This window comes from Mustelus asterias, chromosome 22 (genome assembly GCF_964213995.1).
Source record: "Mustelus asterias chromosome 22, sMusAst1.hap1.1, whole genome shotgun sequence".
Classification (NCBI taxonomy): domain Eukaryota; kingdom Metazoa; phylum Chordata; class Chondrichthyes; order Carcharhiniformes; family Triakidae; genus Mustelus; species Mustelus asterias.
Genome location: NC_135822.1, coordinates 62,951,310 through 62,969,410, shown reverse-complemented (window position 1 = coordinate 62,969,410; position 18,101 = coordinate 62,951,310). Strand labels below are relative to the sequence as shown.

Genomic DNA, 18,101 nt, shown 5'->3' with positions numbered 1-18,101 from the left:
TTCCTCTTGCAGCTCCCGTGGCCTGATGGGAAATTTCTTCCATTCGGCCTTGGGCGAACCTGCGCAGGAGAGCTGGTTCAAATCAGAGCCAAAAGGAAGGATGCAGCTGAGTGGGTCCCCTGTGATTTTAACTGTCTGTCCCTTCAGTGTCCGCTGGCTTAACCAGGGCTGAAATTACCCTGCAAAGGTCTGAGGAAGGCTGGGCGAATTGTTTTTTTTTGTTATGCTGTTAATAATCTTATAGAGGTCTATAAAATAATGAGGGGCACAGATCAGATAGATAGTCAACATTGTTTCCCAAAGGTAGGGGAGTCTAAAACTAGAGGGCATAGGTCTAAAGTGAGAGGGGAGAGATACAAAAGGGTCCAGAGGGGCAATTGTTTCACACAGAGGGTGGTGAGTGTCTGGAACAAGCAGCCAGAGGGAGTAGTGGGGGTAGGTACGATTTTGTCTTTTAAAAAGCATTTAGACAGTTACATGGGTAAGATTGGCACGGTAGCACAGTGATTAGCACTGCTGCTTCACAGCTCCAGGGACCTGGGTTCGATTCCCGGCTTGGGTCACTGTCTGTGTGGAGTTTGCACATTCTCCTCATGTCTGCGTGGGTTTCCTCCGGGTGCTCCGGTTTCCTCCCACAGTCCAAAGATGTGCGGGTAGGTTGATTGGCCATGCTAAAATTGCTCCTTAGTGTCCTGGGATGCGTAGATTAGAGGGATTAGTGGGTAAAGTATGTAGGGATATGGGGGTAGGGCCTGGGTGGGATTGTGGTCGGTGCAGACTCGATGGGCCGAATGGCCTCTTTCTGTACTGTAGGGTTTCTATGATTTCTTCTATTCTATGATTGGTATAGAGGGATATGGGCCAAACGCAGGCAATTGGGACTTGCTTAGTGGTAGAAAACAAGAGGGCAGCTTGGAGGGACCGAAGGGCCTGGTTCCAAGCTGTAAACCTCTATGACTCTATAATTCTGGCCATCGCTCCCTTGGTGAAGAGACGCAACAATGTAGGAACACCCAGGCCACGATGAGCAGTCTGGGGTCAGGAGTGTCATGAAGATGGCCTGAATAACAGCGGTCTAGGATTGGTCTGGATATCACTCCCAATCCGTCACACTCACATTTGTTGTCTTTTTGTAGTAATCGATGTGGTGGATATCGCGTGCCAGTCCAAAGTCAGCAATCTTCATCACATTATCCTCTGTCACCAGAACATTCCGTGCGGCTAAATCGCGATGTATGCACTGTGGAGGGAGAGAGAGAGAGAGAGAGAGAGGACCGTTAACATCTGAAGACTTAGCAAACCCACAAATCAGCCACATTTCACCAACTGAGGGCATCTGGACAGAGCCAGCAAAAGTAACTGGCTTCAAATCTACACAAGTAGTGAAGGCAGCTGCCTTATCCACTAGCGAGGGAGCACTTTATGTGCCTGCAAGCCCCAAATCGTCAGGCTGAAGCTAAAGAAAGATCAGGAGCCCCTCCGTGTCGGGGGCGGTGGGGTCATTACCACACATCTGAAACAAGGCTGCACTGAAGGTGGCCTGAACCTTCGAGGTACAAGGTTGGCCAGTACATCACTCAACACAACGCAGTGGGAATAAAGATGTTTCTCTTGCTGGAATTGTTGAGGCCACACACTGTACAGCTTTGATCTCTGAATCTAACCAAGGGTGTGCTTGCCATAGAAAGGCTGCAGTAAACATTTGATAGATGTCTTCGGAGGAGAAATCAAGTCAAATTGACTGATAATCTCTGTTGTTTCGAAGGATGAGAAGTCTTCTCCTTGAAGCTAAGATTGTGAGGAAAGAGGAAGTAGGAGCTGGAGTCGACGACCTGGTTCCTGAAGCCTGCTTCACCAGTCAATAAAATCACAGCTCATTCTCTCTATCTCCATTTGCTTTTCCCTCGATCCCTGTATCGCTTCATTCCTTCAGTACCCAAAAACCCATAGCGTAGAGCATAGTGGAGAACATGTCCCTATCTACATCAACGGGGACGCAATAGAAATGACCGAGGGCTTCAGGGTTTAAGGTGTCCAGGTCACCAAAACCTGTCTTGGTCCCCCCCATGCCGACACTATAGTTAAGAAAGCCCATCAACGCCGCTACTTTCTCAGGAGACTAAGGAAATTTGGCATGTCAGCTACGACTCTCACCAACTTTTACAGATGCACCATCGAAAGCATTCTTTCTGGTTGTATCACAGCTTGGTACGGCTCCTGCTCTGCCCAAGACTGCAAGAAACTAGGTGAATGTAGCCCAATCCATCACGCAAACTAGCCTCCCATCCATTGACTCTGTCTACACTCCCCGCTGCCTCGGCAAAGCAGCCAGCATAATTAAGGACCCCACGCACCCCGGACATTCTCTCTTCCAACTTCTTCCGTTGGGAAAAAGATACAAAAGTCTGAGGTCACGTACCAACCGACTCAAGAACAGCTTCTTCCCAACCGACTCAAGAACAGCTTCTTCCCTGCTGCTGTCAGACTTTTGAATGGACCTACCTCGCACTAAGTTGATCATTCTCTACACCCTAGCTATGACTGTAACGTTACATTCTGCATTCTCTCCTTTCCTTCTCTATGAACGGTATGTCTTGTCTGTATAGCGCGCAAGAAACAATATTTTTCACTCTATGTTAATACATGTGACAATAATAAATCAAAGGTCCATCCATCTCTCACCCTTGAATCTACTCGATGACTCAGAATCCACAATCCTCTGGGATGAAGAATTCCAAAGACTCCAGAAATTTCTCTTTTTCTCAGTCCGAAATGGTTCACCTCATAACCTGAGACTCTGCCCCCGCCGACCCCCCATTCTCGACTCTCCAAGCCAGGCAAAACAAACTCTTATCCTGTCAAACCCTCTCCCAATCTTCTACTTCAAAGAGATCACCTCTCATCCTTCCAAACCCCATTCTGGTCACCCTTGATGTTTCTGTTTGGCTGGCAGAAGCAGAGGTCAAGGGGCAGGGGTGGGAGGGCACCAGATTGGCCTCAGCCCGTCATCACTGCTTGTCCCTGCTCCCCCATTGATTAGCCAGCTGGCAAATGAAGGTGTGTTGGGGAGGGGAGTGGTGGAGGAGGTTCAGACGGATGGGTCATAGGTCAGGGGACAGGAAACAATCCTGACAAAGCTAAGGACCATGAGTTTGGTGACTGGAACAGCTCACAATGGGGCAACGTCTGAGCGAGTCACTTACATCTCCTCAACACATGTATCTTGAAGAGGAAGACATTCTCAATGTGATTGCCTGGGAGCCAGGAGACAAGAGGACAAGGTTCAGATTGCTAGTTTGGGCAATGGGCAGGGTTAATGGGTCAGGCACAGGCTCTCTCATGTCCTCACCCAATCTCTCTGGGCAAAAGGGTTGTGTGGTCTGTAATACCACCCTGACACCACAGCAATGCCTGGTCATTGCTGATGTCTCCTCCCACTTTGCTGTAGGTGGCGGAAGGGCCCTTTCCTCGTCTAAGTCATCCCAAAATCCACTGACGTCAATGGCAGAGCAACTGTTCCCGCAATGTGGTGGCACCAATGGCACTGATCTGCAGCTGAAGGAATTTCTCAAGCAGCCAGACTCTGGGGAACACGCTCTTCCCCTCACTGACAGGCTGCTACCCTCATCACTCTGAGAAGCAGCCTGTCTTCCCCGGCCCACACCGGCCCACGGCTGAGAAGTAATGTTTTAACGGGCTCCCCCCGGTGGGCCTTCCTACCTTTTTGGATGCCAGATACTCCATTCCTCGGGATACCTGGTAACCACACGATACCAGGTCTTTGAAGGACAGCTGTTCCACCGCTATGTGGGCAGGGTTGTAACAGTACTCCATCCCTGGAGGCCGGCGAGCGCGCAAATACTCCCTCAGGTTACCCTTGGAGGCAAATTCAACAATGACGTAGAGAGGACCTGCGGAAAAATATTCCAACTTAATCACCTTCAAGCAGGCTGGCTGTGGGGCGTTGTGGCAGCTGGAGGAGTCGGCATGAGGAGAGAAGGAAGGACAGATTTGCATTTCTACAGCCCATTCACAACTTCAGGACAACTCGGAATGTTTCAGTATCTTTTTCCCGACGGAAGAAGGTGGAAGAGGGTGTGTGGGGTCTTTGATTATGCTGCCTGCTTTTCCGAAGCAGCGGGAAGTGTTGAGAAATACATACTATTGAAGGAGGGTGAGTGGGGGTTAAAATGCAACAGCAAGAGCAAAGACTGAAGACAGAAACAGCCCGGTGGCTGATCGGGGGGAATAGGTCTGGATGAAGGAAGTGTTCCCCTTCAGCATTGCGAGCCTCGATGCAGTACTCACCATCCTGAATACAAGCCCCCAGCAAGTTAATGATGTTCTTGTGTTTCCCAATCATCTTCATCATCTCCATCTCAGAGATGAGGTCGGACAGATCCTTCTCTGTGGCGTCAGCTGTGAAGAACATAGAACATAGAAAGCCACAGCACAAACAGGCCCTTCAGCCCACAAGTTGCGCCGATCACATCCCCACCTCTAGGCCTATCTATAGCCCTCAATCCCATTAAATCCCATGTACTCATCCAGAAGTCTCTTAAAAGACCCCAACGAGTTTGCCTCCACCACCACCGACGTCAGCCGATTCCACTCACCCACCACCCTCTGAGTGAAAAACTTACCCCTGACATCTCCTCTGTACCTACCCCCCAGCACCTTAAACCTGTGTCCTCTCGTAGCAACCATTTCAGCCCTTGGAAATAGCCTCTGAGAGTCTACCCTATCCAGACCTCTCAACATCTTGTAAACCTCTATCAGGTCACCTCTCATCCTTCGTCTCTCCAGGGAGAAGAGACCAAGCTCCCTCAACCTATCCTCATAAGGCATGCCCCCCAATCCAGGCAACATCCTTGTAAATCTCCTCTGCACCCTTTCAATGGCTTCAACATCTTTCCTGTAATGAGGTGACCAGAACTGCGCGCAGTACTCCAAGTGGGGTCTAACCAGGGTCCTATAAAGCTGCAGCATTATCTCCCGACTCCTAAACTCAATCCCTCGATTAATGAAGGCCAGTACGCCGTACGCCTTCTTGACCGCATCCTCCACTTGCGAGGCCGATTTAAGAGTCCTATGGACCCGGACCCCAAGGTCCTTCTGATCCTCTACACTGCTAAGAATGGTACCCTTCATATTATACTGCTGCTTCATCCCATTGGATCTGCCAAAATGGATCACCACACACTTATCCGGGTTGAAGTCCATCTGCCACTTCTCCGCCCAGTCTTGCATTCTATCTATGTCTCGCTGCAACTTCTGACATCCCTCCAAACTATCCACAACACCACCTACCTTGGTGTCGTCAGCAAACTTACCAACCCATCCCTCCACTTCCTCATCCAGGTCATTTATGAAAATGACAAACAGCAAGGGTCCCAGAACAGATCCCTGGGGCACTCCACTGGTCACTGACCTCCATGTAGAGAAAGACCCCTCCACAGCCACTCTCTGCCTTCTGCAGGCAAGCCAGTTCTGGATCCACAAGGCAACAGCCCCTTGGATCCCATGCCCTCTCACTTTCTCAAGAAGTCTTGCATGGGGGACCTTATCGAACGCCTTGCTGAAGTCCATATAGACCACATCCACCGCTCTTCCTTCGTCAATGTGTTTGGTCACATTTTCAAAGAACTCAACCAGGCTCGTAAGGCACGACCTGCCCTTGACAAAGCCGTGCTGACTACTTTTGATCATACTAAACTTCTCTAGATGATCATAAATCCTGTCTCTCAGGATCCTCTCCATCAACTTACCAACCACTGAGGTTAGACTCACCGGTCGGTAATTTCCCGGGCTGTCCCTGTTCCCTTTCTTGAATATAGGGACCACATCTGCAATCCTCCAATCCTCCGGAACCTCTCCCGTCTCCATCGACGATGCAAAGATCATCGCCAAAGGCTCCGCAATCTCCTCCCTCGCCTCCCACAGTAACCTGGGGTACATCCCATCCGGTCCCGGCGACTTACCAACCTTGATGCCATTCAATAGTTCCAACACATCCTCTTTCTTTATGTCCACATGCTCGATCCTTTCTGTCCACCGCAAACCAGCAGTACAACCACCCAGATCCCTTTCCACCGTGAATACCGAGGTAAAGTATTCATTAAGCAGCTCCGCCATTTCTAACGGTTCCGCACAAACTTTTCCCCCTTCACCTTTTAAGGGTCCTATGCCTTCACATCTCATCCTTTTACTCTTGACATATTTGTAGAAAGCCTTGGGATTCTCCTTAATCTTACCCGCCAAGGCCTTCTCATGACCCCTTCTCGCTCTCCTAATTTCCTTCTTAAGCTCCTTCCTACATCCCGTATACTCCTCTAAATCCTTAACACCTCCTAGCTCTCTGAACCTTCTGTACGCCTCTCTTTTCTTATTCACCAGGTTCATCACAACCTTCGTGCACCACGGTTCCCGTACCCTACCAACACCCCCCTGTCTCATCGGAACGTTGTCATGCAGAGCTCCAGACAAACATTCCTTGAAAATCCTCCACTTTCCTTCGGTACTTTTCCCCAAGAATGCCTCCTTCCAATTTACCCGTCTAATTTCCTCCCTGATGACACTGTATTTCCCTTTACTCCAGAGAAACACTTTCCTAGCCTGCCTGATCCTATCTCTTTCCAATGCTATCGTGAAGGAGATAGAATTATGATCGCTATCCCCAAGATGCTCACCCACTGAGAGATCCTCCACCTGTCCAGGTTCATTAGCCAGCACCAGATCAAGTACAGCCTCTCCTCTAGTAGGCTTATCCACATACTGTGTCAGGAAACTCTCCTGGACACACCTAACAAACTCCTCTCCATCCAAACCCCTAGCCCTAGGGATATTCCAATCTATGTTTGGGAAATTAAAATCTCCCATCACGACAACTCTGTTATTCCTACATCTCTCCAGGATCTGTTTCCCCATCTGCTCCTCAACATCTCTGTTACTATTGGGCGGCCTATAGAAAACACCCAGCAACGTTACCGACCCCTTCCTGTTCCTAACCTCCACCCACAGAGACTCCGTAGTCAATCCCTCCACGGTGTCCACCTTCTCTACAGCCGTGACACTATCCCTGATCAACAGTGCCACTCCCCCCCCTCTCTTGCCTCCCTCCCTGTCCTTCCTGAAACATCTAAAACCCGGCACCTGAAGCACCCAGTCCTGTCCCTGAGACATCCAAGTCTCCGTAATGGCCACCACATCACAATTCGAAGCAGCAATCCACGCTCTAAGCTCATCCACTTTATTCACTACACTCCTGGCATTAAAATAGACACATCTCAGACCTTCAGCCTGAGCACTTCCCTTCTCCATCACTCGTCTAACCTCCCTCTTACCCTGTTTACATTCCTTATCTATTTGCGAGCTAACCTCCTCGCTCTCAGTCCCCTCATTTCGATTCCCTCCCCCCAACCTTTCTAGTTTAAAGTCTCTCCAGTAGCCTTAGCCAACCTTCCCGCCAGGATATTGGTCCCCCTGGGATTCAAGTGCCAGCCGTCTTTTTTAAACAGGTCACACCTGCCCCTAAAGAGGTCCCAATGATCCAAGTACCCAAATCCTTGTCCCTTGCTCCAGTCCCTCAGCCACGCATTCATTCTCCACCGATTCCTGTTCTCACTCTCCCGCGGCACAGGCAGCAATCCCGAGATTACTACCTTTGCATTCCTCTTTCTCAGCTGTCTACCTAACTCCCTATATTCTCTTTTCATGAGAAAGGGAGGAATGGAAGAGATCATTCTGTCTGTCATCTCCCTTAGCAACAAGCAAGAGAGAGAGGCTTCCGATAGGTCTGCGGTCCCCGACCAAGGCTGGTGCCTGCACAACGCAGAGTAATCCTGAGACCTAACGCACAAAGTATCATCTACGTACCCAGATGTGTGGGGAGGGAGGAATCACTTGAATTTGGTCTTGAGACATGTGTAACCTCTTCACTGCCATGAGAAGTTCAGGACAAAAGGCTATTTCCAATGTGTCTCCTCCCCTGTGCCTGTTACTTTCACCTGGGTGAGTGTCCTTGTTGAGTGGCCACAGATAATGAGCGTCATTAAACTATTCACAAGGTGAGGGCAATGGCACAGACATCATACCCACACAACCAGCCAGGCACACTGGCAATCCTTGCAGCTGTCCCCACCTCGGTCATCTCACCCCTGCCGCCAACCTTGATAAGATCAACAAGGTTGGCACAGAGCAGTGGTCTCACTTTGCCATCTCCAAGCTCCACCAGCTGAGCTGCGGGGAAGAGTTTGACGGGACTCCCTTTAACCCATGTGGAGAAAGCAGGGCAGCATGAGAATGTTGACGAGATTGGAAGCTTTACTAAGTTACTCACTGGCTGATATGATGCTGCTGATCAAACGGGAGGACTGGGAGAGCTTATCCAAACCTACGGTGTGGGGCTTTGTCAATTTCCGGTGCGCACACTCAACCTTGGCCCTTCTGTTTTGCACCTTTACACAGGTGTGGAAAGTAAAGTCAAGTAAAGTTTATTCATTCATCACAAGTAGGCTTACATTAACGCTGCAATGAAGTTACTGTGAAAATCCCCTAGTCGCCACACCCTGGTGCATGTTCGGGTGCACTGAGGGAGAATTTAGCATGGCCAATGCCCCTAACCAGCACGTCTTTCGGACTGAGGGGGGACACCGGAGCACCCGGAGGAAACCCACGCAGACACGGGGAGAACGTGCAAACTCCACACTGTGACCTAAGCCGGGAGTTGAACCCGGATCCTTGGTATTGTGAGGCAACAGTGCTAACCACTGTGCCACAATGCTGCACCGGAGAATTGGCACGGCCAATTGCCATGCCATGTCTGATTGGCAAATGCTAAGAAAGTGTCAGACTGGGCAACAGGAGCATCAATGTGGTTATCGCCTGCTAACTTAGCAACCAGGTTGAATTTTACTGGGGGACAATTCACAGCTCCTCCGCAACGTGCAAAGACTGGACAAAGCGAGGAAGGTTCGGAGCTGAGCTGAGCCAAGGCAGGGAGAAGGCCCGAATCAGACAGCGAGCCTGTCCTCCATCACTGAGCAGTGACCATTGCTGGAAAGGCGGCAGCTACACCAACCATTGAGCTTTGCCAACACTGCCAGTCTTCATTCACTCTCCAGCTTCCATACCCGGGCCAATGGGCAAGGCCATGAGGTAGCTCCCACTTTGGGAGAGGAGTTTGGGAAAGAGAGTAGAGTCACGGAGCATCTTCCATTTCCCTCAAATCACATTCCCCAGTCTCCAGCAACTCCAACGGCCATTGCGGAGATCGGATGTGTCACTAAACAAACAAGCACTCACCTTTTAACATCTTCACAGCCACAGTAACCGGCCTGTTGGGCTTATCCTTGTCAATGCCAATGGTCTCTCCCATCACCACTTGTCCAAAGCAGCCCTCGCCAAGTGGTTTACCCAGTGTCAGCCTACAGGTCAGGGAGAACACATGGGTTAAGGTGCACTCCATTTGTTCCATTTCACATTGATTACTAAATCCAAGAGCAGTCCCGTCCACCCTGCCACACTTGTTCTGTGCCTAACCCTGCCACCCAAATATTTGCATGGCCACTGCCTGACTTATCAAAGATCAGACTCTGAGAAGCACGTGAGTTTGTGACGTCCTAGTTCCCCTCCTGTCACCATTCTGTTAGTCTGCAGCCAACTCTTCCAGTTAGGATTTCCCTTCTCTTTCCTACTTCCGACTCCGAGCAGACGTTGGAAAGTAAGGAACATGAGAGGTGTTTGTTGGAGGAGTTTGTGCCCCCCATTAAGCTACAACACACCCCAATCAATCTTAGCAAGCCCAGACAGATCTTATCAAACTAAGATCGGCCGTCCCAATCTAAACCTCATCAGTCTGAGGCTGATCCCATCGGCAGAAATACATCCCAGCAGCTAACCCTCTTTGTAAGCATTTCTCTGGAAATCTTTAATTGCAGCAGCCGAGGTTAATGGCGGCAAAACATTTGGATATTCATGCACAATTCTTTTCCTTGTCGACATTCCCAGAAGATCCCCTGAAGGCGTGCGGTTAACTGCCCACAAATCTGTAACTGGCCCCCAGGCATCGAGGAATAAGTACATTTCATACAGATAGAGTAAAAAACAGAGTAAGACTCTAGTTAGGCTACAAATCATTACACTGATTTAATATTCAACAAATAAATGGCTCAGACTCAGATCCTGAAAATTCCACAGGGAGCAAGTCTCCCAGTCAATGCCCCATCCAGCCTCCATCTTTGACAGGGGGTGCTGGAACTGTTTCTCAAGCAACGTCACCAAGGTCCTACCCTACTTTTCTATTCATTCATGGGACATGGGTGTCACTGGCTGGCCCACATTTATTGCCCATCCTTAGTTGGAGGGCAGTTGAGAGTCAACCACATTGCTGTGGCTCTGGAGTCACATGTAGGCCAGACCGGGTAAGGATGGCAGATTTCCTTCTCTAAAGCACCTTCGTGAAGCAGATGGGTTTTTCCGACAATCGACAATGGTTTCATCAGTAGATTCTCAATTCATGATCGCAGGATGTTGGGAGAATCCATGCGGAGGTTCAGTGTCAGTCCCATGACGATAATTCGGAACAATCTACTTGAAGTGTCGCCCAACAGCTGAAGGCCTATTGCCTGGTCTCACACTCTCTGCGAGCTTGCTCTGGTTACCTGGCCCTCAGACTGGACGCCACGGCTTCAGAGGACACACAGCTCATTGCAAAGCCACAATCCTGTGGCTTTAACCAGCACCATTCACTCCTCACTCCACTCATTCCCAGGACCAAGGAGGGACTGATCTTCTGAAGGAGGTTTGAACCGGTTAGGACTACACCCATTGGGAATTTGGGAGAATGAGAGGTGAACCGATTGAAACATAGAAGATCCTGAGAGGATTTGATCGGGCAGATGTTACCACTTGGGGAACAGGCTAGAACCAGGGAGAACGCTTGAAGGCTAAGAGGTCAACTGTTTGAGACGGAAACGAGGACAATTATTTTCTTTCAAAATGTTGTTAGTCTGTGAAATGTTCTTCCACAGGAAGGTCACTGAATTTATTCAAGGCAGAGTTATACAGATTGTTAATCAATGAGGTGGTCAAGAGTTACGGGCGGGGTGGGCGCAGAGGGCAAGATGGAGTGAAGACCACAGGCAAGATCTTAATAAATGCTGGAGTAAGTTCCAGATGCCTGCCCTGATGTTCTGACGATTCCTGTCCCTCACCGACATGAGACACCCTCAGAACATAGAGCTGCCAATCAATTATATTATTTTACAAGTTCCACAGGATGCCTGAATTGAACTGACTGAACCTTTGAACATCTTTTTGAGTTCAATAGCTAATGGCAACTGCAGCCATCAAATCTATCCTGCCATGTGTCTTCCAGTCTGGATCGATCTTTGCTGCACTGCCCACAAATAGACAACAGTGACACATTTTAACCTTCTGGGTCCCGGCAAAGCAAGAAAGAATTCAATAAAACAGCCCATTGCACCATGAGTTGGAAGCTCCTCAAACCGGGGATTGTGAAGCTTCTCCGGTTTTGAACACTATGCCCCACTCACTACATGAGGGCACATCAACCCGCCCTCTGTAAATACCGTTCGATGCCCTTGGATCGGAGCTCTGCTCTTCCTGTCTCATGTACCAGTGCATAGTCGGAGATGTGACCTTTGAACCTATCCTGGTACCAGTGTTAACATGGCCTCTCTCGCTCCAGTGACCCTCTCGCCGCTCTAGAGTGTGCCCTGTGAGGCAACGGTCTTGTGGCATTATCGCTAGACTATTAACCCAGAATCTCAGCTAACGTTCTGGGGACCCGGGTTCGAATCCCGCCACGGCAGATGGTGGAATTGGAGTTCAATAAAAAAAATCTGGAATTAAGAATCGACTGAAGACCATGAAACCATTGTGGATTGTCGGAAAAACCCATCTGGGCCACTAAGGTCCTTTAGGGAAGGAAATCTGCCGTCCTTACCCGGTCTGGCCTCCATGTGACTCCAGAGCCACAGCAATGTGTTTGACTCAGTTAGGGATGGGCAATAAATGCTGGCCCAGCCAGCGACGCCCATGTCCCACAATGAATAATAAAAAAATGACCCTCTCCGATTAGGTTTTGGGAGAGTTTGGTGGGAGTGGCAATGATCCTGGTGTTAAGGAAACTCCGCAGCTTGGAGCAGAGTTATACTGCACCAGGTACAAACTCCCGGTGGAGCTAGCGATCAGGCCTTGCTCTCTTGGGCTGCGCTCCCGATTCACACCACGCATTCTCAATCGGTGTGAGCTTGTGAGTTCTGGTGCTGTGGGTCAGTCAAAGGCAGCCTCAGATTCATTTCAAAGCAGGCTTCCAGATATAAGAACTTCACTCCCACCTTTCGGGCTCAGAGATGGGTGGAGTGGTGGCCTTTGCAGCCTCATGAAGCACCCAGTTCACCCCAGGGCACGTGTCCAAGGCTGGAACCACAGCTGATCCACAGCTTCATAAACAGGCAGCAGCCCTGGGTCTATAAATAAGTCTGGTCACGTTTGGAGTACATTCTATTTTTCACTGCGTTTCCTGTTTTTGTTCCGACTGAATGAACTAATAGCTGAGCTTTGATGGAAAGGTTGGCAAAGTGCCCATTCCGCCTCCCTCCAGTTCAAGGAACACACAACCACACTGCCACCTCAGGCCCAGGCTGCTCTGGGAAAGCTCGATATCAGTGCCACTGAGTGACCAGCACGCAGTACACTCACTTGTCTCTGGAGAACTCCCAGCGAGGGTCCTCGGGAAGCTCGTACTCCGACACCCCTGCCAACATGGGGGTTCCGTTGGATGAGTGTCGGGCTGTCCGAACCAGCAGGACACCCGAGTGCATGGAGGAGCTGGAGTCAACGGATACCTGTGTGGGGATAGACAACGACACTGGACATTAGAGTCTGCAAGAGGAATCACACACACAGTAACCCCCCCAACATTGCACTGTGCTGAGCTCCTGTCCCTTTGCCACTCACTTATTCCCGGACCCCACCCTCCACAACCATTCCCATCTCTTCCATCAGCGCCAAGAGATTCATTCCTTCCTCAGCTCTCATGATCATGTCTTTAGTTCTTGGTGCTTTATCCCGGTCTTGCTGCAAGATGCCAAAAAACAGGGGCTGTTTCGAATGTAATCATTGCTTTCTGAGTGGAGGCCGGGTTTGAGTGTGATGTACGCATGGTCCGTGGAGACGTGCCGATCTTGACAACTGGTTGTTGAATACAATCTCGGATGTGTTTGTATGTGTGTGTTCGCGCGCACACCTCCGTCAGTGTGTGTCTGCGTGTACCTGTGGCATGTGTGTGTGTGTGTATATCTGCATGTACACGTGTCTGCGGCACGTGTGTGTCTGCATGTACCTGTGGCGTCTGTGTCTGCGTGTGTGCATGTCTGTGTCTGCATGTGCGCGTGTGTGTCTGCGCCTGTGTGTATGTCTGCATCTGCGTGTGTCTGCGGCACGTGTGTATGTCTGCGGCACGTGTGTGTCTGCGGCACGTGTGTGTCTGCGTGTATGTGGATGTGCACACATGGTGAGTTCCAGACCACCATGCACTCAATTTCAGAAAGAGAGAGGAAATGTGTGACTTACCCTGCTGCTCAGTATCTGGAAGGTTAATATTTCACTGTCTGAGCCTGGCAGCACACTGTCAGTTCTCAAGTCTGTCTCCTTTCCCCCTGCACTCGAGTTGTGCCGGGGGGTGGGGGGTTAACCCCGATCTCCACCCACCAGCCCATTCCTGCTGCCGAGTCGGAGTTTCCCCCTGCAGTTTGTATTGGGTTTCGCACTGTCTCTGCCTCATTTGGAAGGCTTTGAGCAGGTGGCAATGGGAAATACAGCCAGTCCCGAGAACTCGGACTGGTCAGCTGAGCAAAACTCAAACTCTGCATCATTCGGGTGCGTTAGACAATGGATTTGAACTTTAGCTGATTGTGTGAAGTGGGCTTCATCAGAATATTATTCGCTCCACCCAACATCCCATGGGACACCAAGGGGCAATTTAGCATGGCCAATCCCCAGGGGTGGCATGGTGGCACAGTGGTTAGCACTGCTGCCTCACAGGCAGCATGTTTCATAACTGGCTGATCAGATTTCTCCCAGTGCCCTCTGGAAGGCAGAATATTGGTCCCCTGGCCATTGCAGTGTTCCTGGGTGGTGTAGGACCCTTAACTCGTCTCGCCCTCCCTAATTGCAGTCTCTCTTCTGGAGGATGGGAGATTGGGGAAGAGCGGGGGGAGTATTGTCAGTGTGAAGATGTCACTTGGTCTCCAGGAGGACTTTGTGCCAGTTACTCTTGCCCATCTGGTCACGGACAGATGCATTTGCAATGGGGAGATGGATGAAGAGTCTGGAAATGGGGGGGGCATGGTCTCAGGATGAGGCCATTTAGAACTGAGATCAGGAGAAACTCCTTCACTCAGAGGGAGCTGCAAATTTTGGGAACTGTCCACCCCACACAGCTGTGGGTTCAGCGTCGAGGAGTGAGTGTAAGGAGGATTAGGTGTGGATGTGGATTCTGAGACAAAGAATCAGACATGACCTTAGTGACTCTGCAATCTGACTCAGTCTGGGATGGGTGAGCAGAGGCTGGAACCTTGGTGCTGGAGGGCAGTGACCCCTCCCCATTCACACGGCTTAACCAACTGGAGCCTGGGGATTGAAAGCATTGACACAGCCAGTTATCCACATCACAGATGGGTGAGGAAAAGGCTTTGCTTATCAATTCTCCTTGGTGTATTTCCTCCTCACCTTACTCACTCAGCATCACTTGTTCCTGGTGAGCTGACTGGGGCAAAGCAGTTACTGGAATATTAACGCAGTCCAATTTACTGGACAGCAGTGCAGGTAAAGGAGATTTAATTCAAGATGATGTAGTGCAGTGACAGGCTGATCTAACCTTGCGCTCCGCTGAAATGTTTCCTTTCATTGAAGGGAAGCATTATTGCGGGGAAGGGAGAGAGCACTGTGAATTCTAAAGTACTCCTGATATGAATAATAGAATGCGATTATGGCTCTTCTTCTGGAGGGACTTCTCAAGGACACAATTCTACTCTCTCCTGGTTTGCTACGAGGCAGGATGTCAGAACCAAGGGAACCACTGAACAGGAAAACAGGCCGTTTCCTGGGAAAAGTGAAGACCGAGGGGTGACTGGGAAGAAGGACTTGAATATTGGAATCGGGTCTCAACAGGATTTCAGAGGATAGAATCACGGCACTTTGTTTTAAACAGTGCAAGAGGCCATTCGGCCCATCGTGTGCACTGACTCTCCGAGTGGGGCAATTCACAGTGCCATTCTCCGAGCTTCCCAGGTTGATGTGGAATTTGCAGCAGGAATTGTTTTAATAGTGAAACCCGGTCGATTTTCCTTCACCCTGTTCCCTGCTCCCACTTGGTCCACGGCGCTGAGACCAAAGACAGTGCCTGAACTCCAATAGCAAACAGAATCAGCTAAATCACAGCAGGCCAGTGGCTGGGCTGAGCACTGCCCAGACTTTTTACTGTGCTCCCAGTTGTGGGCGGCACGGTAGCACAGTGGGTTAGTACTGCTGCCTCACAGCGCCAGGGTCCCAGGTTCAATTCCGGCCTCGGGTCACCGTCTGTGCGGAGTCTGCATGTTCTTCCCGTGTCTGCGTGGGTTTCCTCCGAGTGCTCCAGTTCCCTCCCACAGGCCAAAGATGCGGAGGTTAGGGGTATTGGTCATGCTAAATTGCCCATTAGTGTCCCAAGATGTGTAGGTTAGGGGGATTGGTCATGCTAAATTGCGCCTCAGTGTCCCAAGATGTGTAGGTTAGGGGGATTGGTCATGCTAAATTGCCCCTTAGTGTCTTAAAATGTGCAGGTTAGGAGGATTGGTCATGCTAAATTGCCCCTTAGTGTCCAAAGATGTGTAGGTTAGGGGGATTGTCCATGTTGAATTGCCCCTTAATGTCCAAAGATGTATAGGTTAGGGGGAATTGACCATGCTAAATTGCCTCTCAGTGTCCCAAGATGTGGTTAGGGGGATTGGCAGAGTAAATACATGGGTTATAGGGACTGGGTGAGATGCCCTGTTGGGGAGTGAGTGCAGACTCGATGGGCCGAATGTCCTCCTTCTGCACTGCAGGGATTCTATGATTTACATCCATTAGGACAGTCCATACCTTTTAATGTGCCCCCTCTGGCAGGATGGCCAACTGAACACCAATTGGGGTAGTTGAATAAGGCACCATGTCAGGGCACGCAGGGATGTTTTGGGCTCCCCGAGTCTCCTCTCCCATTTGCTGAGGTGCAGTCAATGTGGGCTCACTGTCGATTGGGATTGCCCGGGGCTCAGTCTGAGTGAGAGTGAAGGCAAGCTCGCACAGTCTGTTTGGAGGGTAGTTTTCTTGAACTCTTTATTTACTTTCTGTTACCTGTCTGCGTAGGGGAATGCTCTTGGCCAGTTTGTGGACAGCCAGCTGGCTGTTGAAGTCTGGTTTCTTGGCAGTGCTCTTCATGCGAATGATGACAGCTGCTACCACCATACAGGAGGTGAGGAAAGCTCCGGTGCAGTAGATGATGATCTCCAGGTACACAGGCGAGGACAGAGTGGACGGTTTCTCCTCCATCACTGGGCAGGTTGAAAGAAGAACTCATTTAAAGAGGCAGATAAAAGAGAGAGGCACACCTCACATCGGTAACAGCGCGACGCTCAACGCGGAAGGTCAGAGGTCACAAGATGGATGCAGATTGGCATGCTCCAAGTGCAAGCTGGGAAATGGACGCTCAGCTGCTGGGGAATTCCTTGCCCTTTCTGGCACACTAATGGAATTGCTGTGCTCGGCATTTTGCAGCCCTCATTTCTCATGCATGCAAGACATTGTGGTTGTGCGCATTTCGAGTCACTAATCATAGAATCTTTACCGTGTAGAAGGTGGCCATTCGGCCCATCGAGTCTGCACTGACAACAATCCCACCCATCGAGCCTGTACTGACAACACTCCCACCCATCGAGCCTGTACCGGCAACAATCCCACCCATCGAGCCTGTACCGACAACAATCCCACCCATCGAGCCTGTACCGGCAACAATCCCACCCGTCGAGCCTGTACCGGCAACAATCCCACCCGTCGAGCCTGTACCGGCAACAATCCCACCCAGACCCTATTCCCGTAACCCCTCTTAATTACCCTTCTAATCCCCGAGGCACGGGTCAATTTAGCATGGCCAATCCACCTCACCTGCACATCTTTGGACTAATAAGTATGGACTCGCACCCAACAACAGACTGCTTGATCAATGATTTTTGATGCCCTTCATGATGCCTTTGCTACGAGAGGACACAGGTTTAAGGTGCTGGGGAGTAGGTACAGAGGAGATGTCAGGGGTAAGTTTTTCACTCAGAGGGTGGTGGGTGAGTGGAATCGGCTGACGTCGGTGGTGGTGGAGGCAAACTCGTTGGGGTCTTTTAAGAGACTTCTGGATGAGTACATGGGATTTAATGGGATTGAGGGCTATAGATAGGCCTAGAGGTAGGGATATGATCAGCGCAACTTGTGGGCTGAAGGGCCTGTTTGTGCTGTGGCTTTCTATGTTCTATGTTCATATAGATCATCAAGAGCAGTTAATATTTGAATATTCTTCCCTCCATTCCTGACTTTCCAGCTATCGGATCTTGACCAGGACCTGAATCGTATCCACACCAATAGAGAGGGCCTCACGCACTTAGGATGAGAAAACCAGCCCACCTCCCCATCAAAACCACTCCATTGCTGATTATTCTGTCATCACCCTTCCCATCATCCATTGTTGATCACCTGGCCTTAACCAATCCCAGTACTGCTCCACCAAAAAATAACATCTCTATTCACGCTGAACCAATGAATTCCTCCGGGACTCTGATCTGTATATCCATTATCCAGTGGGGAATCATCCCTTCGGTCTCTAACACTGAGTGAGGTTGGTCAATGTGATGCTTGTGTTCCCATTTCCTCTCCCTGCTAACTTCAGCCTGAGAATTACCCGATAGTGAGGACCCCATAACTTCCTCTATTCCCCCCCCCAGTGAAAAATAACAGTGCCCAAGTAGACATCTTTTCTCATCACCTCCATTCCCTTCATCCTGGAGTTCCTG

The 18,101-nt window shown here is 50.1% G+C and overlaps 1 protein-coding gene across 2 annotated transcripts in view; it reads right to left on the bottom strand.

The window, feature by feature from the left end:
• Positions 1-18,101, bottom strand: part of LOC144510113 (fibroblast growth factor receptor 1-like) — a 231,494-nt gene that overhangs the window by 8,712 nt on the left and 204,681 nt on the right. For both annotated transcript variants that reach the window (XM_078239392.1, XM_078239393.1), the window contains exons 9-14: positions 16,402-16,598; positions 12,727-12,872; positions 9,304-9,425; positions 4,309-4,419; positions 3,721-3,911; positions 1,118-1,240 (exon numbers count right to left, since the gene is read on the bottom strand). In XM_078239392.1, coding sequence (XP_078095518.1) covers positions 1,118-1,240; positions 3,721-3,911; positions 4,309-4,419; positions 9,304-9,425; positions 12,727-12,872; positions 16,402-16,598 — 890 coding nt within the window. The remainder of the gene's footprint in view (positions 1-1,117; positions 1,241-3,720; positions 3,912-4,308; positions 4,420-9,303; positions 9,426-12,726; positions 12,873-16,401; positions 16,599-18,101) is intronic.